Source organism: Passer domesticus, chromosome 1, assembly GCF_036417665.1.
Source record: "Passer domesticus isolate bPasDom1 chromosome 1, bPasDom1.hap1, whole genome shotgun sequence".
Taxonomy (NCBI): domain Eukaryota; kingdom Metazoa; phylum Chordata; class Aves; order Passeriformes; family Passeridae; genus Passer; species Passer domesticus.
In genome coordinates this window covers 31,329,446-31,355,706 of record NC_087474.1, presented here as the reverse complement: position 1 = coordinate 31,355,706, position 26,261 = coordinate 31,329,446, and the positions used below count along the sequence as shown (strand labels likewise).

General features: G+C 41.1%; 1 protein-coding gene and 1 long non-coding RNA gene across 4 annotated transcripts; one reads left to right on the top strand and one right to left on the bottom strand.

The window, feature by feature from the left end:
* Positions 1-1,716: 1,716 nt before the first annotated feature.
* Positions 1,717-19,518, bottom strand: GPNMB (glycoprotein nmb). Of its 2 annotated transcripts, none has more exons than XM_064412336.1 (11): positions 19,306-19,518; positions 14,241-14,390; positions 13,395-13,538; positions 11,907-12,086; positions 10,678-10,836; positions 9,902-10,210; positions 8,612-8,734; positions 7,852-7,954; positions 6,752-6,957; positions 5,125-5,212; positions 1,717-4,364 (listed from the first exon to the last, which is right to left on the bottom strand). In XM_064412336.1, the coding sequence occupies exons 1-11, from the start codon at positions 19,373-19,375 to the stop codon at positions 4,211-4,213; spliced, it is 1,686 nt and encodes a 561-aa protein (XP_064268406.1). In that variant the 5' UTR covers positions 19,376-19,518; the 3' UTR covers positions 1,717-4,210. The 2 variants fall into 2 exon arrangements, with proteins under 2 accessions (XP_064268406.1, XP_064268412.1); XM_064412342.1 differs by lacking the exon at positions 19,306-19,518 and adding an exon at positions 15,176-15,307.
* On the top strand, positions 15,228-21,163 carry LOC135296251 (uncharacterized). 2 transcript variants are annotated; one of them, XR_010358321.1, is made up of 3 exons: positions 15,228-15,290; positions 18,162-18,339; positions 20,991-21,163. It is a non-coding gene; the product is annotated as an uncharacterized LOC135296251 (long non-coding RNA). The 2 variants fall into 2 exon arrangements; XR_010358326.1 differs by lacking the exon at positions 15,228-15,290 and adding an exon at positions 15,405-15,570.
* The last annotated feature ends 5,098 nt before the right edge of the window (positions 21,164-26,261 follow it).

Sequence of the window (26,261 nt, the reverse complement as noted above, 5' to 3'; positions counted from 1 at the left end):
TGCAGCTGGTCTGTTGGGTTTCCAGCCGCATCTGGCCTGTGGGATTGTGAGCCAGAAAACAGAATGCGGGTTCACTTGGGATAGATACATCCTGAGGGTGGCTGTTCCGCACCACGGCTTGGGAACGTGGGCCAGACAACTGAAGAAGCATCACTTTTAAAGATGATTTGGCCTGTCTGAATTTGAGAGGAAGGATCATTCCTGCTCTGCAAACACCGCTGTGTTGTGCGGGGTTGATGGGGCAGGTACAGTACATGGGCGCTTCCATATACACCCAAACCACGTATCCCAGCTCAAGCCTTTTGCCCCCTTTTATAGGCTACAGTTTTGCCTAAAAAACTGCACCTTCTTTGAAACTAACATGATTTTCCTGTGGAATGTGTTTTTTGTTTGTGTAATTCCTGCATGGTGTTAATGGGCACAGGTTGGCAGTCTTGCTATGGAGAAAGTTGTCAAGGGCTGAGAAATTATGACCTTTTAGCATTTGTATTTAATGTGGGTGAAACATATCCTTCCACCTCCTTCCCCTGGAAATCCTGGCATTTACAGGCACACTAAGAGAATTGCTATTCAGAATTCCCAGTCTCACCAAGTATGATGGTCAAATAATGATTTTAAGTTTAAAAGACATAGTCATGGATGGTGCCAGACTCCTTCTGGTGGTGCCCAGCAACAGGGCAAAGAGCAGTGACCATAAACTGAAACCAAGAAGTTTCACCTAAATATGAGGAAGAATTTCATTACATTGAGGATGGCAGAACAGGGTGCTCAGGGAGGTCGTGGAGTCTCCCTCTCTGGAGATATTCCTGGACACACTTGTGTAATTCACTGTAGGTCACCCTGCCTTGGCTGGGAGTCTAGACTAGATGGTCTCCAGAGGTCCCTTCCAACCTAACAAATCTGGGATTATGGAATTCTGTGTGAGTTGTAAAGACCTGCAGTGATATCAGCTTTATCATTAAAGAAGATTTGACTATGCTGCATGAAGCTGGAAGTGATTGTACTAATAAGCCACAGTGGCTGGATGGCTCTTTCAAAGTTTTGTTTCATTCCTCTACAATTCCTTCAGAGGCTGGTGTTTTCTAGCCTTGGTCTCAGCTTAAAAATACTTTTGGTAAGAAAAAAAAGCCACATCTGATGAGTCTTAATTGTGTGCTATAAAAAATATTCAAGAAAAAAAGGCGGGAGGAACAAAACAAATGGTTTGAAATAACAGCTCAATTTTAAAAGTAATTCTTAACAAACTTGCTACCCAACTGATGTTTCTGTTTCTCTTGAAGACATGTTTGAAAGGATGTTCTTTCTATGAAGACAATGTACATTTATCTTTGATGTCATTCTTGATGTTATTTCTCCAAAGGGAATGCCTGAAACCTGTCTTGTAACATTTGCTGACATTCACAAATCTGTTGTTTGTCAGCTGTTCTTGCCTTTGAAGGACATGAAGCTCATTTGTATCCTGATCTGCTCTGAAATTGTGTCATCTGGGTGTTAAGAAAGTCTCCTTGCTTCTCAGGTTTGTGGTGCCATTGCTCTGAGTACACTTGAAGGGAGACTGCAAAATCAGCTTGATAACCCATGGTAGAGCCAGGTGTGAGCTGAGGGTAAGGCAGATCCTATGTTTTGTGGAGGTAGACACTCTTTTGATCAATAATTGGGCAACTCATCAAGTTGCTTGTCTTGCAGTTTGGCATTCCGAGACAAAGCAGCAAACTCTTTAAAATCATTTCATGGTTTATTTGTCAGTGCAGCAGTTAAATTCCATTGTATAAAAGTAAAGATGTATGAAAAATTACAGCTGAAAAGGCAAAATGGTCATATAAAAATGTAGTATTCTGATATGGCACTTAAAGGGAGATAGTGCAAGATATTCCTAATATTTAGGTTAAAGTATAAAATAGTTCTTAATGTATGCCTGAAAGCTATTTTCTATGCAAAAGTTTAAGATGAGCATCTAAGATGCAGCATTTTGCAGAAACAAGATGTTTTCTGTATGTAGCCCAGGTGGTAGCCTGCATCTTCACTGATCTAAGCTGTGACAGGTTTTATGTTTTCATGCTTCATTACAGGTGATCTTAAGCTTTCCACTAAACCCCTGTCCTGCCTCAAGCTAGAGCAACAAATATAAATTACGGTCCTGCCTGACTGATAACAGAGGACACAACACTTAAACAGTAATTTTTGCAGAAAATGTGTTTCCTGTTTAAGTCAGAAAAGAATTTGAGATGCTAGTTCTTAGACAATAGGATGTTACGTATGAGGAAGAAGGAACAATAGCAAATATACTGCTTTTAATAATATAACTGAAATAGCCACAAAAGAATTAAAATAATGGGAGAACCTGGAAACAAAAGAAGAAAAGGGGCTGTTGAATTTTAGAGCTAAAGAATTAATCTCACGGGTATGTTAGAATCTGCATTTTTTAAAAATATCCTTAAGTCAATGAAAGGTGTCTGTGCACACTGGGAAGGGGCAGTGAAGACTAGATTCAAATTACAAATAATTAACATTTGGAAGATCTAAAACACTGAGAAAGTGTGTTTATAATTATGTATTGCCACAGGAACAGAAAACAGTATGTATCAGAGATGTTTCAAGAGATGTTAAATAAGCTAATTATATTGAAATACAGATCTTTAAAGAATTCAGTGTTTAGAAATGGATTGTGTAAGGTCATTTGCCCAGCCTCCATTTTGGCTATAACCTTTGCTGACAACAAAGGAGTTTTTTGAAACATGAGCTATAAAGAATTTTTGGTCTGTTTGCTCATCTCTGTGAACCTTTTTAGCAACCTCTTCCCTTTCTGCAAATAAGATGCTCTCCTTTCCTCATCATCCAGTGAGCCAGCCTTCAGCAGTTTGTGCTGGTCTCCCACTGTGAAATGTCATGATGCTGAGTGATGAGTATGTGTGGCTGTGAGGCCAGATCACTTGTGGAAGGCTTCAGAATGGGTTCTTTTAACAGAATTGCAGCTCGAGTGAACAAGTGAAGGCACACTGATTTTGCATAAGTTTACATTTTCTAAGGTGTGTCATGTAAAAACAGAAACTGGAGCAGAGCGTTTTAGTTATCTTGGGGTTTTTGGGGTATTTGATTTAGTGGTCAGAGGGATGGAGGAGCAAGCAGAAATTAGTGTCTCTTTACAGCAGGAAGGACAGAAATGAAAAAAGAGGAAAAGGCAGATGAATGCTACCCCTTCCTGCTAGATCCCTTCTTCTGCTGACCCTTCATTGGACATAGATCATATCTGTCCCCTTGGGAGCAGTGGTGCCAGTCCAGACCAATGGAAGCAAAGGAGGCAAAGGCAGCATCAGCAGCTGCAACTCAGAATTTTACATGGGACTCAGTTTGAACAGGGAGAGCCAAGCCAATGGGCCTCATCTTGTCTGTGGTCTAGTTTATAGTGAGACTCATGCCCTGGTGGCCATGTCCAGTGGGAAGCTAAGTGTGTCCAGCCCTGTTTTCTGGCCCTGAGGCCAGCTGGCATTTAATGAGCTGCACCCATGCTATTGAACCCTGAAAAACAGGGTGGCTGCTGCCAGACTCACAGTGGGGGCTGTGCCTCTGGTGCTTCCCAGAATCTAGGGTTTGCTCGGTGGGGAGCTGGCCTGCCTGGGGCCAGTCTGTGCTAGGACCTCCTGAACAGTGCAGCAGTGGCAGCAGCTCAGTGCCAGGGCCTGGGAATAGGCCATGGCACGTTTCATTCCACAGACCTAACACGTGCCTGCCCCCCATGTCTCCCTTTACAGCAAAGGCATGAATCCTGCTAAGGCAGTAAGCAGCAATAAAAACTAAGTGTTTACAAGTTGGTTGGTTGGTGGGGTTTTGTTTTGGTCTTCTTTTTTTTTTTTTTAATTAACCTCTTTTATTTTTCCTCCCCCTTCCAGATTATGGATGTGATTAATTTTGCAGGTTGCTAACCTAGAAATAAGAAAAGCCAGATAAGGGGGTGGGGGTGGGGAATATTAATAATTCAGAAGAATGTATCCTACATCACAAGCAAAAAGAGCAAGTGCTAGAAACTACCTCCTTGTTTTTCTACAAAAGACTACTTTAATGTTGCTAATTGCACCAAGCCCCAAAAGTTACCATCCCATCTACATGTGCTTTCACCTTACTCCCTGGGGGTTTTTTTATAACAAGAAAGCCCCATTAAAGTACAGCTCAGATGCAAGTGCTGAACTTAATCTAATAGTGTTACACTAAAGGTTTAAACAATGCCTGGTTTACTCTTCAGCAGAGGATTTCTCTCAGTGCTATTAGGGAAGAAAATGGCTTTGAAAGTGCTGAAGTAGGCAGTAAATCCCTCCTGCTTCTCTGTTTGCTCTGCACTCCTCTCAATAGGCTTGTATTGCTTGTATCTCCTGCAAGGAATGGGAACAGTTAGTTGCTGAAAGACTTTTAAAGGAGGGTGCACATTTGGCATGTGACCAGTGTATAAAAGCACCAATCATGTGCTCATCATGCATTCTCTCTCCTCCTTCCCTGTTCAGTCACATCTGATGTCTGGCAGCCATAGGTCAGTAGTGGTGACAGGGACCTTCTTAGGGAGGAGTACTGGAGTACTGCTGCTCCATGGAAGTGTGTGTTTCTCACTGGGAAGGGTGAGCACACACTTGACTCAGGAGTCTTTGTGCAGTCTCAAAAGAGAAACTTCCAAAGTCTCATGAGAAACTTCCAAAATAATAATGCAGCAACATGTGCTTCTGTCAACTACTGGCCTGCATGCTCAGCACCTTTTCCCCCAAATAATTTATTGATCAATTAATGAAGAATTTGCTGATTTCACTGCATATATAAATCACATCATGCAGTTTGAGTTTGCTTTCTGCTTAGATGAAGTTCCCAGACCTGCTGGTATTACTGTTTGTGCTTATGGGCACAGAATGTGCCCATTTTTTATTTTTTTTTCTGAAAGTCCTTAACATCTGCATGTTGTTCAATGGTTTTGTGGCCTAAACCAGTAATCTCATTTTCTTGAATATTTGCCAGAATATTTGTGAGCTGCAATAGTAAAGAAACAAAAATGTAGCTAAAGCAAATCTAAATTGTTCGGTTCGTTAATTTAAATAATACTTTGACGGTTCTTTGAACTGTTTTCAATCATAGAAACTAGCAACTTACTTGTAAAGGACAAATGCCCCAATGGTAGCAAACACTGCCAACAAGCCAAGGAATATAAAGACACCTTCTGTTGTTCCAGATGATGCTCCTATAGTTCAGAAAGTAGATTGATTAAAAGTTAGCCTCTGTTTTACAGTGAGATACACTTTCCAAAGAAAATGCCATTTTTACTTTTTGCTGTACGAATCAAAGCACAGTTAGTAATTCTAATATGCTAAGCACTGGAGGTCAGTGACTGGCAGGAGGTGGTGCTTTCACGTCCTAATCCATGTAATTCTTCATTCCACCAGAATGTGAGTTGTGCTTTGCCAGTTTTCTCATATGAGCCCTGCTCCTCAGACACATGGCTACCTTTCCAGCATGGAGAGGAATGAAAGGCCCTGTTGGCACCCCACGAGGTGAAACTAATTTGATCCTTGCCATTTGTTATGCTGGAGAAATGTTTACACTGACTATAGGATGACTTTGACAAAATTAGATGGGCTCATCCAGAAGGTGACTTAAAGCAGGAACCTCTCTTAGGTCCTAATTCTGCTTTGAATATAGCAGAAGCCCCAAAGTTTCACTCAGCTTTGCCCTCTGGAGGAAACCTGGACAGACCAGCCTTACTGGGCTAAAGCTAGTCTCTATGAATACAGTTGAGAAAAACCCTTCTGCATGCTTAGTTTCATCTTTAGGAACCAGAAGGCAGTTAGAGGTCAGGCATTGTGCCTTATTCATAATGAACTGATTTCAGTGCAGATAAACTTACACCTAGATTAAGTCAAACCATCAAAAAATGCTGTGGAAAATGACTGCAAAGGGTCAGTTGTTTGGCTTTTAGTAATTAGAGAGTTCAGAAGAGTCACTAGGACACTGTTATAGGAAGTCAGGAGGGCAATGAAGTGGGAGCAGAGGCAGCACTACCTTTTAGACTTCTGACTGAGGCTGAGTTTAATAGTTGGTTATGTCAAAGTCTGCTTTGATAGCTATGAGATACACACAGTGATACTTATCCAACCAAAGGTGAAGCTCCTCTTTGGAAACAGTTTGGAAATGGTTTGGAAACCCTGGGCAGACTCTGTAGTCAGTGGATGTTACACAGATCATTCCAGAAAATATTTATTCTTATCCTCATGTAGAAATAGAAACCATGTCGAGGCCCATGGACAGTAAAGAGGTCCCAGGGCAGCCAACTGTGCTGCAGACTTGGATTCTGTCTCAAGTGAGCTGAATTCCCCTCTGTTTCTGCTATCTCTCCATGTGTGGAGTGGACATGTAACATGCTGGCTGGCATGTTCCTCACCCGCTTTTCTGCCCAACATTTTTCTATGGAAAATTACATTATGGCTTAAGAACTGTTCATATTCTGTGATACTGAATAAATAGTTTGTGTAATTACTGTACTCATTGGATTATAAACAGAAGTCAAAACAAGGTCTAACAGCTAAAATTCCCACAGGGAAATAATCATCATTTTATCTTTGCATGGACTCTTGGACAAGCTGATGCAGTCTCAGCTGAGGCTTCCAGGCATTTAAAAAAAACCCAAAACCCTGTGTATTCCTGTGTTCTCTCCCCCTGCAGGGAAATGACCACAGGGAGAAGCTTTTCACCAACGAGCCACGTCTGCTCTTTGTGCACTCACCTCCATTTACAGAAATCAGGGCACTGGCAAGGGCTTGACTTGTGTCATCCCCCAGGGTGATGTTTATACAGTATGTCCCAGGTTCCTCAAAAGCTCTCCTGACGGTGAGCAAACATTCATCCGTGACGACGACGGGGTCACACACCACGCTCTTGGACACCTGGCACGTGGGGTCAGAAACTACTGTGCAGACATCTGTGGGGAGGCTGCCATGGGAAGAGAAAGCACATTGCATCTGTGGAGTCCTGCCAGCCCAGTTAGCCCAGTTCATAGACACATTGCACTGGTGCACCAGTTTTATGCTGGTGTCTGTTGAAATCAGTGGCACTATAGTGATTTTTTGGCACTATATATATTTTTTGCATACCTATACATTGATATATGTACATGTGGATTTTATATAGAATGCATGCATACAATCTGTATAATTATCTGCTTGTTTTGCTTATTATTTAACATTTTAGGGTGATCGCAGGATTACCTGGATCAAATCAACTTGTAAAGTCCATGACCTTTAATACACTTAATACACATCTTTAAGAAAGGAATGCAGATTCTTTTAAGTAGTATCATATGCTGGAAAAGAAAATACTCCCTTAAGAGAGGTTAATTGTATTCCAGTTGTATTACCACAGTGTTTCTTGTACTTCTTAGTCCTCTCAACTCTAACCTTCTAAGACCTAGGAATACTAGTCTAATGTTTTTGCATCCAAGAAGTTGCTTGGACTCACCCATTTACTCCCAAGTGTCAAAAACTCATGGCCAAAAAGAAAGGATTTCCTTACAATTTCAGTAAACTGCTTCCCACTTTACTGTAAGTGCTGAAATCTTGTCTTGGCCAGGAGTCTGTAAAGCGTTTTTTCCCCTCAATCAGTTCCTTATTTTGAGACTGGATGTTTGCTCTGAATCCTAAGTCCCTGGCAGTAGCCTCTGTTGGCATAGATTAAAAATGAGACTTGCATTATCTTTAGTTCCCATCAAGAAATAGAAACACTGCAGTTCCCAGATTTTGTTTGTACATCTGCATCTAAGTGCATATAGCATTCCAGCACCTAATTAGTTTTAAACAGGGAAGATTGACAGCTTCATTCACAACTTACCTCCCTTGGCAGGTAACAACAAAGTCAACCAGTGAGTTTTCAGCTTGACTTTCTGTCATCTGGATGCTTGTCATCTGAATAATATTTACCTCGAGGATTCCCTCTGGGAGAGGAAACACATATCAACTGTAGGACACATGACAAGCTTTGAAGTCTATGTGTACTGAACCTCGAGTGTTTGGCTGATGCTCAGTTCAGGTCTTGTTTTTCATAACCTACTCCCTCCCTTAGCACTCCTCTTGAAGACTGAAAGCTGAGAAATTTTCCATTGCTTTCCCTGTGAGGCTGCTCCTTTCTGGTCTGTCTTTTTTTCCCTCATTACTGTTATTTACTTCCTTATTTTGCTTCCCACTACATGAGATTTCTTTGCATTCAAAGGCCAGTTCATCCTTACGTAAACCTCCTCCCCAGCCCATGTGCTCGCTGTGGCATTTCAGAAGCTGGTGGCAGAGAAAGGAGTGACACAATACACATCCCCACCAACACTTGGGGTCAGCCATCAGCAGGGATCCAGACCAAGGTCCAGCCTCATGTGTCTGAAAGCAAGGGCTCATAACCTCTTCAGCTAGCCCCTGGCAGAAACCAAACTTAGATGTCTGTACATTAATCCTTAAAACTCTCAGCTATGTCTATGAGAAGGATCTTTTTGTGGATCTCATGTAATTGATAAAAATATGTCTAAATAAATATTATTTCTACCATGCATTGTTGTTCATTGTTAACATCATTTCTCTGTTCAGGCGTTGACACACATGCTTACCTACAACATCAATACTACTTCCATAGTATCCATTTCTGTAAATATGGCAGCCTCCATCAGGATTGTCCTCCACTGACTCCACAGTGGGAGAAGAGTCAGAATCAGAAGAGGCTCCAGTTGTAACTGAGGCAGAAGAAACAGAGATGCAACAACTTTAGAATAAGCTCTGCTTTGGGGTTCTCTGAACTCAGCCACATGTTCCAACTGTTCCTTCATTCCATGGGCTGTCAGTGGCTTTGGTTTGGAGCTGTGCAGTCATGTTTGTATCTGTGTAATGAGCTCATGGCTGTGATCCCTAAAGAATACACATGTGCCCAGCTTTAGGACCCTAGAGTGGCCTGGGGAGCCCCACTTCAAAAGCCACCTGGCTAGTCACCCATCTCTGTGAAATAAAAAGGGGACTACAAGGTGTAATACAATTAAATACTTCTTTAAAATCCCCAAATCAATTATGTAAGAAATCCAAAGGCCAATAAAACATTTAAAATGCTTTTTTAAAAGCTGGTATTTTCCCACTGCTCTACATTACAGCTAGTGGAAAAATGAAGAGGGGAAGTGGTGAAAATTAAATCTTTCCTTTCATTTTTCATTCTCACTCCATATTTTGGTAAGAGCGTATATTAAAAATATGAAATTTGAAAAATATAGCCACATTTACAGTTTCACAGTAGTATTATTATGGCTGAAACTGTAGGCCTTCTTAAAACCCTCTGAGATGATAAACCAATGCTGAACATAATAAAAGTTATTCTGAAATATGTTAGTCAATAAATTTAGAGTGGAAAAGCTGTTCTGGGTTAATTCCATGTGGAAATCCCATATTTTTGAATATGGCTAGGTTTTTCTATTTCAATCCAATCTCATTTAATTTTGGATGGAAGTTAATGAAATCCAGACAGGAGCTTGCTATAAGAGTGTTCTGAAATTCGTTTTTCTCACTTGAAATTTACATCTTATCTCACAAGATGACCCTGAGTAGACAAGACTAGAATCTCCTGACCAAGTGTGGCAGAGATAATATAAACTTACATTTATGTTCACCTGAAACCTTGGCATGCTGTGAGTGTGGTGGTAGAACTGGATGCATAAGGAGTTAAATGTGTAAGTGATCCCTACCATAGAATCCTAGAAGAGTTAATGCTTATTGATTCTGTCTCTAAGCCAGTTTTATAGAGGTTTTCCAGAGGCTTGCAGCTCTTTCATGATGACAGTAAAACTACTAAAGATATTAACTTAAAACATCAGTTTTAGCATAGCTCCTAATGCCAGTGCTGTTTGATAAATTCTTACCTGCTGAGGTGGGCGGTGGTGCAGTGGGTGTTACTGGTCTGCAAGGTACAGGTATAATAGCTTGGACAGTTAAATTCAGAGTGAAATTTCCTTGCAGAGTGTAGGTGTGAGATGTACTAGAACCGCTGGCTACAAATAAACCACTTCCATCTCCAAAATTCCACTTGTAGGAGATGGCAGAATTATTCAGATAGTAGCTGGGATCATGGATCTTCACATCAAATGTAATTGGCGAGTCTTTGATGAAAATGGAGTCTGAGATGTTGCGGTCATGTTTTTGGAACATACTCACAATTAATGGGATTTTGTCTGGAGGGGGGAGAAAAAGAGGTAAATAAATAAAGCAGAGATGCCTGGCTGCAAACAACAAACAGTTCCAAAGCCCCTGAACAGCAACAGCCAGAATGTGAGATGTAAACATGGTATCTTTAACACAGGTGTTACTTTAATTTGATTTGTGACCTGAGGAGTGAATGTCAGTAGGAAACAGCCAGAAAAATATGGGAACAAATGAGGAATCACAGACATCTGTGGAAGATTGCATTATCTCTCATAAACCGTTTTCCATTACAAAGTGGAGGCGTCACTACTGAGCTAGGCAAAAAGGTTACTTAAGCTACTCAAGACAATTTACCAGAGATTCCGCTTTCATGCTAAAAACCTTTCTCAGGCCAATGTCTTCTTTTCATGCCAGACTATGCTTGTGCTGAATTTTTTTAACAGCTAAGCAACAAATCCCCCCAGCATGTCACCACAGCCGACTCCAGCACGCTCACCTGTTACAGAGTAGGTGGTTTTTGCTCTTGCAACTGGAACAAACCCCGAGTGCCCTCTCCTGTAAATGGACACTGCCATCCCGTGTTCCCCAAGAGTGATGTTTGCTGTGTTGACCGAAAACTTGGCTGAAGATCGTCCCGTTGTTTGGTAATACTGACCTGAAACACAATGTGAACTTAACATTTTCCCCCTCAGCCTCGCCACAAGTTGGTTTATGAGAGGCAAAGTCTCTGAGAATCTGAGATTGTCAAAATCAAAATTAATAGTTTAGAAATGTTTTCCAATAATATGACAGGTGATTTTGAAGGACTGGATACTTTTACAGTGTGTTTACTCACATAATTTCTGGTTTTTCAAAGTTGTCAAAAAGATGTCCCCAGTTTCACTAATCCAAGAAAAAATTGCCAAGACATCTACATCTTTCCAAAGCAGTTACATTACATTAAGTCATTAGGATTATGTAGTGGATGATGTGAGGCATTTTAAGTGATCTTGTGTTTGCTTTCAGAGTAGCCAGAAGATACAATACCTCTTGCTTCATACTCTACAACCATTTTTATATATTTGATTATTTGTCTTTTTAACAGCTGACTGAGGTAGGTAAATAGTATCATCTCTGCATAAAATTTGGAATATTATTATTACTCATACTGACAATAATACCGATTTAGCCAGGAGAACTGAAGGCACTAAGATTTAGTACATAGCCAATGGCAGGAATAGCCCAACCATTACATACTCAGGAGCAGGAAACACTGAAAATCAGCATCTGTGACCAGAGCAGCAGAACAGCCAGTGGCAGCTCTCGCCTCCCTAGAGACAAGAAGTGCTGCACTGTTAAACTGGTGATACACAGCACTATGTTCTCTCTTAAATCTAAAAGTCTTAAGTGGCAGTGAGCTGTCAATAAATTGTCTGACTGACCTGCTCAGACTCTCTGTTTTCCTAGAAAATGATCTTGAGTAGTACTGAAAGGAAATTAATTTTCTTCAGTGGTAGTATTGTGAATGCAGGTTTAAAGAGAATCTTCTGGTAATTCTTGATTTCTGGACCAAAAACTGATGGCCCCTCTGGAAAAGTGGGGAATTAATTCAGTATTTTCCACTCAAGAGTGTGGAATAATTTTTAAAGTGTTTTTAGTAAAACATACTTGACAAATGAGTTGTGTACAAAGGGAATATAAGGTTTGCAGCATCACCCCAACCAAGGCATGTGTTGCAGTACTAACCAAAAGTGTGAAACACATAGACAAAGTTCCTTCTCCTCCAGCCAGGGTGATGAGGGAAAGGACGTCCATCTGGGAATACATTGTGGCTGTGGTTGCTTGTGCAGTTTTCCCAGCCACAGTTGTCAGTCCATTCAGTCCAGTTGTAGACGTAGATTTGCTGATCCATGGAAGCTGGAGGATCTAAGGATAAAAGTAGGGCATGTTCTGGTCAGCTGAGAAGTGTGCAGAGAGTCAGAAAACAGGAGGCAAGCACTGCAGGTTATAGCAGTTGCTGCATTTAAACAACAGGTGAAGTGGGGTATTTTTAGATTGACGTTACTTCTTCTTTCCTGAAGTTGTGCTTTGTTTGGTTTTTAATGTAAACACAAAATGGTTTTGTCTTGGTGCTATTTTATTAAGAAGTTTTAAAAAGACTTTACTGTCTCATGGGCCAGACACAATTTAGAAGTGCTTGCCCAAAAATTTGGTGTTGACTACACAGGATGCTACTGTTTTGCCTAGGGTAACAGAGCTACCTATATATTTGGCAGGCAGAATCTAAAATTGTAAGTACAAAGAGTAGCTGTGGAAGCACTGTAAGGAAGTGACTTTGTTTTGTCAGAAAAGTTTTCTATGGTACCTTTAAATAAAGTAGACATGAATTTCTGTCATCTTCTGAATAGTAAATAGGAAGTTTCCTCCCCCAATATCAGCACAGCAGTTATTGAATATGGATATAAGCTGCTAACAAAATATTAGATGGTTAACTGCAACTTAGGCTGACAAAAAACTTGCTGATATGCCTTGAAATGAAAATTACTTTGATCAGTAAAAAATTTGTTGAACATTTATGCATTCAGAGGATGAAAGGTAGAACAGCATATGTTGTTCTAGATCCAGCAGCTTAAAACTGGAATTATGATGGGCTTTTTTCTCCATGTAGTAGTAAATAAGATGAAAAAGGGTGATTTTTTGAGGAAAATATTTCTTGATTTTTAGATATTTACTTGTTTAATTTTTAATTTCTAAAATGTGGAAGTGTGAGATTTACTCTTTTGCGCAGATGTGGTAACTGCATATTCTACAATTCACAATTGAAAAAAACCCTCAATTTCATAAATTGACAGCTTTATAAGTTTGAAAGAAAACACAACATTGTGCCTGAGCTGAAAAGCAGTAACAGTTGTGTTGGGAAGTCAGACTGTGTGACTGCTTTGGGAAGGCAAGTTTATAACGATGGTCAGTGTCAAATTACCCGGTCAGAGTATACGGAGTGGGGCAGAGCACGAAAAATACCACAGTGATCTTCTTAGGAAAAAACTGGTGTGGCACAGGCTGGGTATGACAGGTAAGTGTTATCAGTTACCAGTTATCAGTTATCAGTTTTCAGTTAAATATCCAGCACTGCTGTTCATCGGGTGTGCCTGTGGTGCTTTCAGAGCTCAGTGACACGCTCACGGCAGCACCAGGCAGATGTGAGCGCCATGCAGGGAAATTGCCATTACCTACCCCGGGTACAGTTTCTCCTGTATACGATGTTGCCATCACTATCTTCTGTCTGGCACTTGGGAAACTGGAGAGTCACAACAAAGCTCACGTTGGATCCTACCAGTGCTGGGCTGTCACTGTCCAGTTTGGCTGTCACCCTTCCGCCTGCAGAAAAGAAAATCAGTCTTTGCAGCAGCAAAGGGTGCATCGCAACAGCAGCTGCCATCAACTGTGCACCATTTGCAGTAGAAATGCTTTCTTGGTTACTCTCTTTCTAAGGGCTTTCATGCTCCTAAGTCACTTGTTACCAAAACCCCAACTTCAAACAATCAGAGGGACTCAGCATATCCCCCCAGATCAGTTATTGGTCTGCCATTAATTTTCTTCCTAGAGTTAAGAATATTATTTTCTGCCTGTGGGAGTCAATATATTTAAAAGGAGAATTTTTTTTTTCTCCCCAGGGATAGTCACTGGCTCTGAACTCAGACCAGATGACAGTAGACATGGTGTTTGCTGAAGCTGTCAGTCTGAAGCCCACATGCCCTACTGAGGTAGCAGCTGAAGCTGCCTGTCCTCCAGGGCATGTTTCATTGGGCCGGAGCCCTGACCATCAGTACTTCTTGGTAAATATTAATGTCTGAGATTAACCACAATGGGAAAGCATTTTATGAAATAACTCACTGTTCTGCTTCCTCAGGCAACCCACTGGGAATGGTATCAAACCAAATCCTCTCTAACTTGCCATTCTGTGCAGCAGTGGACATTGCCCCTATGAAAATGCTCTATAGCACCTGCACTCTGCACTGTGGTGGATTTTGTGGCCACTACAGTTTTTCAAATGTCTTTGAAATGTGTATGTGCTGTCACCTTTCCAGCAGTCCTTCCATCTGGGATCTCCTTCTTCCCAGAAAGGATAAAGTTTTTCATTCCATTTATTTTGATCACTAGACCAGCCTTGTAGCTTCTTGTAGGATGTGACAGGAGAAGTGCTTCCATGGGTCAACACATCTTGAAACCCTAGAGAGAAAATCAAACATCAGTGTTAACATAATGCAAGTTTCCCTAGTAGTCTATAAAAATTAGTCTCACTAGTCTCACTCTTGTGCTGAACTTTAATCATGTACTGGTAGAAAACTTTCCACCAGTAGGAAATGACAGAATTTTATCATTGCCGCTATAAACACTTACGTCAACTATAATCAACATAAAGACAATTCCACCATTGTCAGGCTGACATTTTTTTCTACTTGCAGTATTGCAAACTTCCCAGACAAAGAATAAAAATTTTTACAATGTTTTGACCGTATCAGAGCAATGGTTTGCTAGAGTTTACATAACCCTGCAACAGTCAGGCTCTCTGCACAGAGGTTGCTTGATTTCTGACTGCTTTGCCTGGTAATAAATCTACAAGTAAAAGGCTGACAGGATACATTCATTCTCTGTCTGAGTTGTGCTCTGGTGGAAGTTGTGCCAGGAATTAGTTTTGACCCAGTGCAGCTCCTTTGGTGAGTTGGCTGGTGGTTTGAGTGGGAGGGGTGGAACCAATTATAACAGAAGCTGGTATTTCCAGAAAAGGAAATTTAGAGCTGAATAGTAAATTCAATGTGTTTATAATATAACAACAATAACATATTAGCTTCATGCCTTTTATTTAGAAATGGCTCCGATATTAAATAACTTCAATAACCTCTTTCTTCTCATATTACTATAAATGATGGGCTCAAACTTTTCCCAGGCTTCTAAGATCCCTCTTTCTGTCACAAAGGACACATAGTGGAAAGCAACGTAAATATCCAAGTAACCTGTAGGAACATGTTGGCCACTGTAGGATGCCATAAAAATATGTTAATAAGAGGGCTCATGGGCACAGGTCCATGAAAGCCTGGAGGCTTTAAAGAGCTCTGTCGTGTTAATCATGTAAGGTAACTGCTGGGTGTTCCATTCTGTCACAATGTCAAGGGAGTTGTTAGAATGTCTGCTTTCCATGGCTTTATTGTAAAAGTACAGCTGATGTAGAATGCAACTTAGATTTATACCCAAGTGCAATGAAGTTCTGGATGACTTCAAAGAAAATGCGGAGACCTGTAAGAAGGGCAAGAATTGCCCTGTATGCTGTAACCTAACTGGTTGTGTTGGAATTTCTCCGCATTTTACACCTACAGAGCAGGTGTAGCCAGTTTAAGCACGGTCTTTAGAGGTGGGTGGCTCCTGATTTTACTACAAGAGAGAATCAGAGAAACAGCTCAGAAGAAGAGACAGGAGCTGCTTTCTCTTGGTGTTTTATTGCCCAGTGAGATTTCTGCTGGGCAGGAAGAACATCCCTTGGCCAGTCCCATCTCCACTCTGAGCTGATGCTGGTAGCTCTCTCCCCACTCTTGAGGACTGAACAGTTTAAGGAAAATAACAGATTTTGCACTCAGAGACACAACCTCCCACAGACTTTTGCACTCCAGAAACTCCCTGCAGTCTCACTTAAATCACTTGAATCAAGTCTTTCCTGCAGATTTAATATTTTTTGATGTGAGCAAGCATAACATTATGACTGGTATTTACTTAATGACCTGTATTACATGGTGTATTGTTTTGAGTCTTGGTCAGAAGGAGAGTTTAGTAATGTTGTTGTTCAGAAACTTTACTCAGGAAAAAAACAAATTAGCAACTATAAAAGTACTTCACAAAGGCTTAGCAAGTTCAATTACACTTTAGGTATCATTAAATTAACGTCTTATTCAAAAGTAAATGGCTACATAATTTTTGTAATTTATTTTTCCCATTCTCCTTGATTTTATCTAAAATTTATTTGATGAATAAAAATGTTTTGATTTTGTCAGATCAAAACTTTTCAATCATTGTTTTTTTCCCAAGTGTTCAATTTATCAAAAACAGCTGGAGCACTTTTAATTGTAGAAATGCTTTTAATTTTGTGTTTTCATTAACAATCCTTGAATTCAGAATTCATTTTCTAGTCTAGTGATAGCTGTTGTTACTGCTTCTAAATCACAAGCTGCTTAGGTATTTCTTTGCCTCTCTGATGTGCTTTGTTTGCTTCAGTCAAATATAAAGCGTTTCACAAGCTTCAGGGCAAGTCAAAGATGGTTTTTCAGATGAGGAAAGACTTCTGCACTGGTTTCTCTAACACATGGAACTGAAGATTTTCAGTTGGTGAATTTAAAGGAACAAAAAGCTTTAATGTATTTCTTTTTTAACAATGAAAACCACTCAAGAACAGATGTTGGTCATAACCAAAATTAGAGCAATTCAGTTCAAAATAGACAGAGTAATGTTATGCTCCAAGGAACAGATTCCTGTAATAGTTTTGGTGAGGTGATCATAGGGGAAGAGATCTTATACTCTGATTGACTTTCTTCTTTCTCATTCTGGCTTTCATTTTGGGGAAAAATGTAGCAGAGACAAGTTCAGTATTTCCTGTGAAAGTGTATTAGCCATGAAAGAGAGAATGAGAGCCAATGTTAGGACAGCAGAAATAGAAAGATGACCCATCTAAAGAGGATAAAAGTGTATTAGAAGTAAAAAGGCTGATGGAATGGCACCAGACTGTAACATAAACTTTCTAAAGTTATGTATGGAAACATAATAAAGCAGGACATAAAGGAACTTGAGGAACAACTTGAAAAAGCATAAAAACTACAAATTAATTTTTTTTCACCAAATATAAACTAAGTTGGAAAGCTTGCCAGGATGTATAGGGCCAAAAGATTATGTAGATGCAAAAGAAGCATTCAGGGAACATAAAGGAGTAGCACAAAAGTCAAACAGGTCAATTGGTTTATATTTTCATTCACAAAGGAAGAACATAGGGAGTTTCTGCGATAGGATTTTTTTTTTACAATGACAGGGAATATCTCTCAAAATGAAGTGTTGGCACATAAAACCCAATTATAGAACAAATCAACAAAATGACAAAGTTGTCTAGATAGGATGGCCCAAGTATGGAAGTTATTCAAGAGTGAAATAAATGAGCTATTAACCATAGCATGTAACATCTTGCTTAACACTGCTTCAGTGACTGAGAAACAAAAATTGGCAAATGTGATGACAGTTTTTAAAAACACTTCCAGGGAAGATTTAGAGGATTAAAAAAACCCCTTTGGGGCTCAAGTTGGAGAAGCTGGTAGGAACAGCAGTGAGGAACAGAGCAAGTAGGTACAGTGCATTAATATGATTTGCCATAAAAGGAGTGCATTGCTCACAAATATATTCTGAATTTTGCAAGGGAGACAGAGAGCATGGGAACAAGGCTGACCTGCTTGTTACAGTCTGCTTGAGTTCCAGACAGCACTTGATGAGGTCCCTTGCTAAAGGAACATAAAGCAATTAAGTTACCGTGGGATAAGAATGAAGGACTGATTTCACATGAGTAAATGATTGGTTAGGATATTAAAAAAAAAGTTATGAATAAGTGCCCAGTTTTGTCCATTGTTAAAATAATTTTAAATGTTCAGGATCTGGAAAACAGGTAAAAAGCAAAGTTCTTTAATCTGCTGAGGACTGTGCATTAAAGTAATAGAGGGGAGGACTGTATGAAACTAGATGACTCAAGAATAAAATGATTAAAGACAGAGTTAAATGTAACCTTACATTAAGAATGAGGGACTCTAAACCAGCTCTAAACCCAGAACTGGGATCTTGCAGCTTTACAGTTTTGAATGCAGTACTCATTGGTAGTTGAAAACCTAGGAAAAGGCTAGATAGAGAACAAAGATGGGAACATCATTACAGCATTTTATAATGCCATGTCTTGAGTACTGTATGCTCTGTTCTCTGCAGCTCAATCGCTATAAAAGAACTGAAAAAACACAGAGAGAGGTGATGAGGATGCTACAAAGGATAGAATTGTTTCCATATGAGGAACAGCTGTATAGACTGTGTCTTGAAGCCTGGAGAAGAGGTGACAGGGGAGAATATAAAAACAGAACCATGAACAGCATGGAGGAAGAAGCTGAAGGTACAAAAGTTGAGGGGAATCAAATGAAACCAGCAGGTTACAGGTTCTAAGCATATGAAAGGTACTTCTCCACATAAGGTACAATTAAGGTGTGAATTATTTTGCTGGCAGACCATAGCGTGTCCCAAAAATTTACACGTGTTGCAATGAAAACCCAAATGCATGAACAGATGGAAAAAGTCTAGTAAAAACTGTTAAATGCAATGACTCTGCATCTGACAGAAGCAATTCTATAAATGCTATAAATCATCAAAAGCTGAGAAAGTGTCCTGACCTGTGCAGTTATACATCCAGTACTATTCTCCATTGGAGGCAGGCACAAAGCTAGATGAATGTTCAGAGGGACTTCAGCTTTTAAGGTTTTCAATTTCCATACTGTACATTCTGGAATCTGAGCTTAAAATCCCATTTAAAATTCCCAGCCCTGAGCTCAGGGAGTCATCCTAAGACTTGAGTCAAATTGGGAGCCCAGAAAGAAGCAGATCAGCCCACTCCCTGCCCACTGTGGCTTGCAGATCTAATTCCTTGGCTGGGCTCCTTGAGGTTTGGGATCCACAGGTGCAAGTGTCCCAGTGGGGAGCACTGTTGCTGACCTGGCCTCTCCCAGCCACAGCTGAGCCAAGCCAACTGTGCAAAGCCCATTGTGCATCTGCCGTTTTAGCCATGCTTGAACCGGGGAAGTGTTGCTAAGAATTGCTGCCGAGAGCCAAGCTTTAGCTCCAGTCAGCTCCATGCACCTGTGGAGCACAGGGAACAGATTACTGAGCAGTTCTCAGCGCACTTCTCCAGCTCAGGCAGCTCTTCCACCCCGAGCCAGGCAACCCTGCGGTGGAACCGGCTGTCGCCTACTGGGTGGCAGGCAGGGCTCCAGCAGCCACCCAGGTGCTGGGAGCAGCCGCTTTCCTGCTGGGTTGGCACATGGGAGAACCCTCCGAGGCAGGGATGCGGGGCGAGGGAAGCACTCACGTGTGGCAGCAGTGCAGAGCAGCGCTTGGGCCAGGAGCAGCAGTCCCAGGGGGCGGCGAGCAGCGCCCATGGTTCCGAGAGCCGGGCCGGACAGCGCCTGCTGGGAGCCGCGCACGGACACTCCTGCGGTTCCCACCGGGAGCTCAGAGTGGAGCTTCTCTGCTGCTCTGCTCTCCGATTAAATGAAGGGCCCCGGGACTCATCATGTGATGGAATTAAGCAGAGATGCATGATTTTGTCTTCAGCTTCTTTCGGCTCATGTGCTTATGACTCACTCCCTTTGCTTTCAGCGTTCCCTGGGATTACTGAGAGACCTGTTTGGAGCCACACCATTCACCTCACAGGCATTTTTATACTAGTTTTGCACTGTGATCAATTTTTGTACTTAATTTGTTTTTAAATTAGGAATCCAAATTAACTCTTGCCCCAGCCTGATCTGCAAGTGTTACGGCACCAGCTCACTGCATTTGATGAACCCATCGCTACTTAACCCCACGGCTCATCCCATATGCTGGGCACCAACTCTGAACTCAATGGAAAATGGCCAATTCCAGCACATCTCTTGACTTGGCTCCTGATCCAAGTTGATTGTTAAGGAAAATATTATTTAAACATTTAGTGGGTACATGCCTAACAATCTAACCATGGCTAGACGTGCCATCACAGCCCCTGTGTGGTGATGGCCACTCAATATCCACAACCCTCACACAGACAACTGGTTGTATAAACTTCTGGATTGTAGCAATAAACAAAAAATAGACTTTGCTGCCCAGCCTAACAATGAGGTAGAGCACATAGATTGGCAAACACTGCAGTAGTGGTTCAAATTCAGGTTCAGTGGGCTTGCCCAGCCCAGGTGTTCTTCCACAGGCAGCGCAGCAGCTGCTTTTCACTGAAGCCCTGGCAGCCTTGTGAAGTTTCTTGCTGCTGTTTGCAGCAAAGAAGGAGCTTTGGTAAGATGGCAAGGCATAGAGCCAAGTACAGTCCTCAAGAGAGCATTGAGTAGTAGTTTTAGTGGTCCCAAAAGAACAGCACTTGTAAGTGTGACACCAGCTAGCCAGAAACCAGTGAGTTGGGCAGCAGCAAACCGTTTTTATTTTGGGCAGGGCAGGTGGAAGTCCATCACTCCAAGGCACTGTCAACAGAATGAAGACATTGCCCAATGAAAAGGATTTTAGAACTCGGACTACTTTTTTTTTTTTTTTTTTTTTTTTTTTTTTAATTTCTTCTATTTTTCTAGTGTTTTTATTATCTGTGTAAGTTACTACCACTATCCGGAGCACCCTAGCCAGCATTTCTCTCAGTAGTGCAGGCTCTGATGTCCAGTCCTGTGGATCTTGCATTTTTAGAATCCATGCTTCTGCATCCTCCCGGCTGGAGCTAACCCTCCCTGCTGCTGCCAGCCAAGGAGCAGGGTGACAGCAATAGCCTTAGGGCTACAGGCTTGTTTAAACTAAGCCCTCATTATCTGACAGAAACAAGGGGGAGCATAAATTGAAGTCAAACTGTGACTGACTGTGCAAAAAAAAATCATATGACTGCAGCGTCCTCATGTGATTGTTGCTTTTTTTTGTTGTTATTCAATCAGCTGCATTCCCAGTTGAAATGTCAGGTTTCGAAGGCATTCACAATTATTTTTTAAACCATGTGGGATATTAACTTTAATTGCACTCCTTTGTTTCCAGGTTGTTGATCCTAGAAGTGAAAAGTGACCTTCAAACACTGTGGTTCAGCACTGGGAGCCTGATCCAAAGTCTGCTGGGGAGAAAGGAAGTTTGAATGTTCATTCCCAAGAGGGTTTTGAGAACCTCCAGAGGAAAACTGCTGACAACAAATGCCTGTTAATTAAAACCAAAAAATTATCAGCCTAAAAACAATAACGTTGGTTACGATGGAGTTTTTTGCCATGTTATTTGATACATGAAATTGTTACATAAATTTTGAGTGACAGTCTGAATAAGAACCAGCTGGTAGAAATTATTAAACATGTTGTAAATAGACTTCAGAGGCACTGAGGATCAGGCCTGTGGTTAGAGGAATCCAAACCCACCAGGGCTGGGGTAATAACTAAAAGGTGGCTTTACTGTGACACTCCAGTCCTTCACATTCTTCCTCCTCTGCTCTTGGGCCTTAGATTACACATTCCTGCAGGGCTGACACAGAAAATATTTGGGTCCACTTTGTGGTGTGTTTGCAGCCAACATTCACAAGAGGAGAGGAGAAGGGAAGAAAGAGCTAGGGGGAATGGAAGTGTAAAGGAAGTGAATAAAAAGCTAAGAAAAGTATGATAAGTCAAGACTGAAGGGACCATCTGAAAACTGAGCTGACTTCTCTAAGTGTTCTAGCCATAGCTGACTGTGTCTGAAAATGAGTGTCTGAGACACTGAAGGGTTGCTTGAAACCTGTGGATCATCATCAGATCTTAAATTACCTTCATATTTTCTACATTATTATTCTTGGTCTCTGAGAAACAGCTTTGCAATTTAAACAAGTGAATTGAATCAGGCAGCTATAAAGAAGAAAAGGTTTCAAATAGATCCTAAACATTCTCCCAGCAAAGAAACACACATTCAGGGAGATTTAGGGCTTCGTCTGACAAAGAAGTGCGTGGGCAGGAAGTGCGTGGTACTTCACAGCTTTAGCAGCTCAGTTATTAAATCTCATTGAGGAGATACACATCTCTGCTACCTGAAGGCTGTCAGATGACAGGGTGTGAACACATCATGTGTACCTGCATGTCTAGACTGACAGAGCTGGCATGCTCACACTGCTATCACACCGCCAGCAACGCAACACCAACACAGGAATTGTTTATCACCACTCACAGGAACTTTAAAAAAGATAAAAAGAAGAAAAGTGCAAAGAAAAAAAAAGGAAAGGAGGAAAAAAAAAAGGGATTTGAAGTATGAACTTGGCTTTTGGCCAATAAAGTAAAGGAAAACAAGACAATCTTGGTTTGGCAACCAGGTACATTTAGGTAAATGTTGTCTGCCAGTAACAGTGATCTCTCAAGGGAACTCTGCTTAGGGCTTGACAAATTCCCTTCCTGGGAAGAAATCCTCTCTGCCTTGCTTCACACGGGACAGTGGGCATCAGCTGATTGAACCAAACATGTAAACAAAGCTGCCTTAGCAGTCTGCAGTTCTTCTTGTACCAGGAAGGAAAAAAAAAAAAAAAAGCTCCTGATCAGTTTCTAGTACCAACTATCTCAGTTTATCACTGAAAAATTATTTAACCCTTGCAACTGATCAAACAGGCTTTCGGTAATTCCAGTACCTTTATTTTTTGCCTTTGTAGTAGCTAGAGCTATGCATTTTACCATTTTTTATGGGAAGGTGTTTCCTAACAGTCACGCATTTCTCAGATTCCTGTGTTGGGGCTGGTCATACAATCATAGAGTGGTTTAGGTTGGAGAAGATCCCTAAAATCATTGAGTCCAGCTGTTAACCCAGCACTGCCACTAAACCACGTCCCTAAGGGACACAGCTACACATCTATTAAATACCTCCACCACTTCCAGGGCAGCCTGCTCCAATGCTTGACAACCCATTCTGTGGAGAAATTTTTCCTAATATCCAATCTAAAATTGTTTCCAATTTTAAAGATTTTTTAAAGACAGTTTTCCAAACTTGGCATTTGACTACAGCATAGGAACAAGGAATGACCACAGCATGAGATAAGGCCCAGGAGTGACCTTATCTCTCTCTACAGTTACTTGAAAGAAGGTTATAGCAGGGGCTGATCAGTCTCTTCTGCCAGGTGACAGCAAACAGGATAACAAGAAATGACCTCAAGTTACATCATGAAAGATGTAGAATTTCTTTTGTGATACAAATAATTTTTGGCCAGATTTTCTCTTGAGGGAAGGCTTGAATGAACCTGCCAGCTCTCTGCTTTTTTTGATCCCTCCCTACAAGTGCTGAACTCCCTGCTCAGTCGTAGCCATGTGTGTGACTGTGGCCCAAAATGCCTCATGAAAGCGGCTTGTGGGGAAGGTAGGGGAGTCCAGGAAATCATCTGCAGCACTTTGCAAATCCTCACAAGAGCTCAGCCTGGAGACACAGACCCACAGAGTGCCCTGGCCCACTCATCCTCACAGGTGGACTTGTCTTCCCTGCCCATAGTAGGGCTGCAGATGACCAGCAGCTGAAGACAAAGCACAATAACAGATACTGACCATCCAGATTGCACCACACACCTTTTTTGGAGGTATGTAAAGCAAGTAACTTTATTTATTATCTCTGGATAGGTTTGTTGTGGTTTTTTTTTCACTATGATGACAGTGCAAGGAGGAGGGGCAGCTATCCTGTCCCAGGGCTCTGCTGTGGTAGCCCATGGTCTTCCAAAGTCTCTGTAAGCTTCTGGCCTCTTGTATGTGCACCTCAGCTGACCCACTTTCAGTTTTGCAGCTGCCAGAGTTAATTTACAATCTGGACATTGGTTTTACTCTGCTACTTTTCTCATACTGATGTAATGAATTGTTAGTGATGTATTTTATAGTCACCATGATTCATTGAGGCACAGACCTCTTCCAATCAGGAGAGTAGCTAATTGCAGTGAAAGCACATGATTATGCCTGCACGAGACCCATATTTTTTCATCATATTTTAATGAAATTGATTCAGGCTTCCCTGTTGCTCAGAGAGGCATTAAAATATTGATTTTGTATCATTCAGCTCAAGAGAGCTATCAAATATTTGCTGAAAAGTTCTGTTTTCTCTAAAAACATTAATTGATATTTTGGCTAGGAAGAAGCAAAAAATTTCTTTAAAAAAAAAAAAGTTATCCAGAAACAATCAAACCAGCAAACCCCAGCCAAAAAAGTGACCTATCAAAGAGAATATACTTAACAAGAAATTTGTTCTGTAGTCTCCTTGGTGGGAGGACACTGAAGGAATAGTCTCACAGCCAAAGCTCCTTTAAAGCTTTTCTAAGAAATAAAGTAAACTGAATGTACTCAGTTGCACCTTGCTCCCTGTACATGCTATGTTTCACTTATTATGGGTAAGGGATAAGAGTTCACCACAGCAGCTCAGTTGTTTTATGGTCCAGTGAAATTGCCTTGACTGCTTAAGAAATAACCTCAACACTTCCCAGAAATAGAAGTCAGACATAATGAAAATGCTGGCAGCTGAACTTCAGTCTAACATACTCTTTAATGTGTTAACATTAAAAAATGGGCAAAATGCTGCATTTTTTGGACTGTATTCCCACTGACTAATAGCAGTAATTCAGAGAGTAACCTCTTCCTTAGAGGCTTGAACAAGCAGTGAATATACAGGCAATAGAGAGAGGAGAAAAAAGATAAATATGTACAAAGCAACCAGCCTTCTATCTAAATGCCCAATTTAGATACTAATATTTATGGCATAAAAGGGAGGCAAACTGAGCAAGTGGGGCTGTTGTGCTCCCAGCGAGGTGTTGCTGTCACCTTAGGACTTAAATCCACCTGGATCCGCCTTCTGTGGCTGACAGCATTGAGGAGGACTCATTGGGGTCTGGGGGGAGATAGAAGGAAAGAGATCATACAGGGCTTGGCTTGGCTTTTCCCAAGTTTGCCATGTGCACAGCGTGGTCAGGGCTTGCTGGGGCCATGGGTTAACCAGGAGGAGCTGTGCCATAACTTGCCCATTCCCACCCATCCAGCACCACCCTGACTCATCTTCAGCTGCTGCAGAGCAGCAGGTGGCAGGATCAGGTCCTGATGTTCTGCTGGCAGGGCAGGGGAGCACACTCAGGCTCCTGCAGCCCCAAATCAGGGGGTATCAGCCCCTCCCTGCCCCACAGCTGGAGGGGCTCCTGCTTGCAGAAACTTCAACAGGAACTGCTGCTTGACTGGGACAAATGTGTATTTTTAATGCCCTGCTCCCAAGTGCATTACATAATAATCTTTAAAAGTTCTGATCACATGTGGGCAGGGAAATATATTAAATGTATAGGAGTTAGTCTTCTGAGTTCGTCTTAAATGAACACTCATATCCATTATTCATATTCTCTGCGATAGGAGCAGTAAATTTTCACTGATTCTGTTGTAAATCTGCATTGGAATATGGTTATTTTATTTCAGCTTTCTTTGCCAATGCTGGAAAATCTAACATGGCTTTACTGTGTTACTGTGTGAGAACCAAAAAATTGATTTAATACAGCAGCCTACTTGCAATCCCTGGCTTAAGTGAAGTACTGAGGGTAAAATCTGTCTAGCATGTGGACTGCACTGGTCACCAGAGCTATGAGCCCAGCATGGGAAGCACTATATAACATTATTAAAATCATTACAGAGATGCGTGTGCATCCTGTAATAGAAAAATCTGCTTCTTAGATCTGTAATTTAAACTGTCTCCCTGAAAAGAATAAAACAGCTTAACAAATCTTTCCTCAGCCACGCTGCTTGACTGCAGCTGGGTGCTCAGAGCATTGCTGCATGCAGTGCTCTGGGAGGAAGGGAAACCTCTTTGGTGCCCAGCACAGGAGGCTTCACTGCAAATGGTTCAGTTCTGCTGCTCATGGACAGAAGGTGAAAAAGGTTATTTAAAAAAAAATCAGATCCAATGTGTGGTCATTGCTGTTCCTCTCAGTAAAGGTTATTACATCCAATATGCATAGTCTGAATTTAGTCCTGTACTGTGTCTGGCATCAAAGTCTAAGAAATGGAATAGACTTGAAGAAAAGAAAGAGAAGCATAAGTAAAGAGGAGGAAAATGTGTTGCACATTCAAACCTCTGCATATTCACTATATATATTCTATATATATTTGCTATTCAGTATATATCTATTGACTTTTCATGCTGCTGTTATAGTGAGTGGTACTTGGATGAAGGCAAAAAATAAGTTTTTATTAATTAATAACAAAATGAGGAAATGAAAATAGATGTTATTTGATCTCTTGGTTACTAATTGTTTGTTCTATTACATTTCAGAGTACATACTTCTTCCAGTATTACATAATGCAAAAGAAC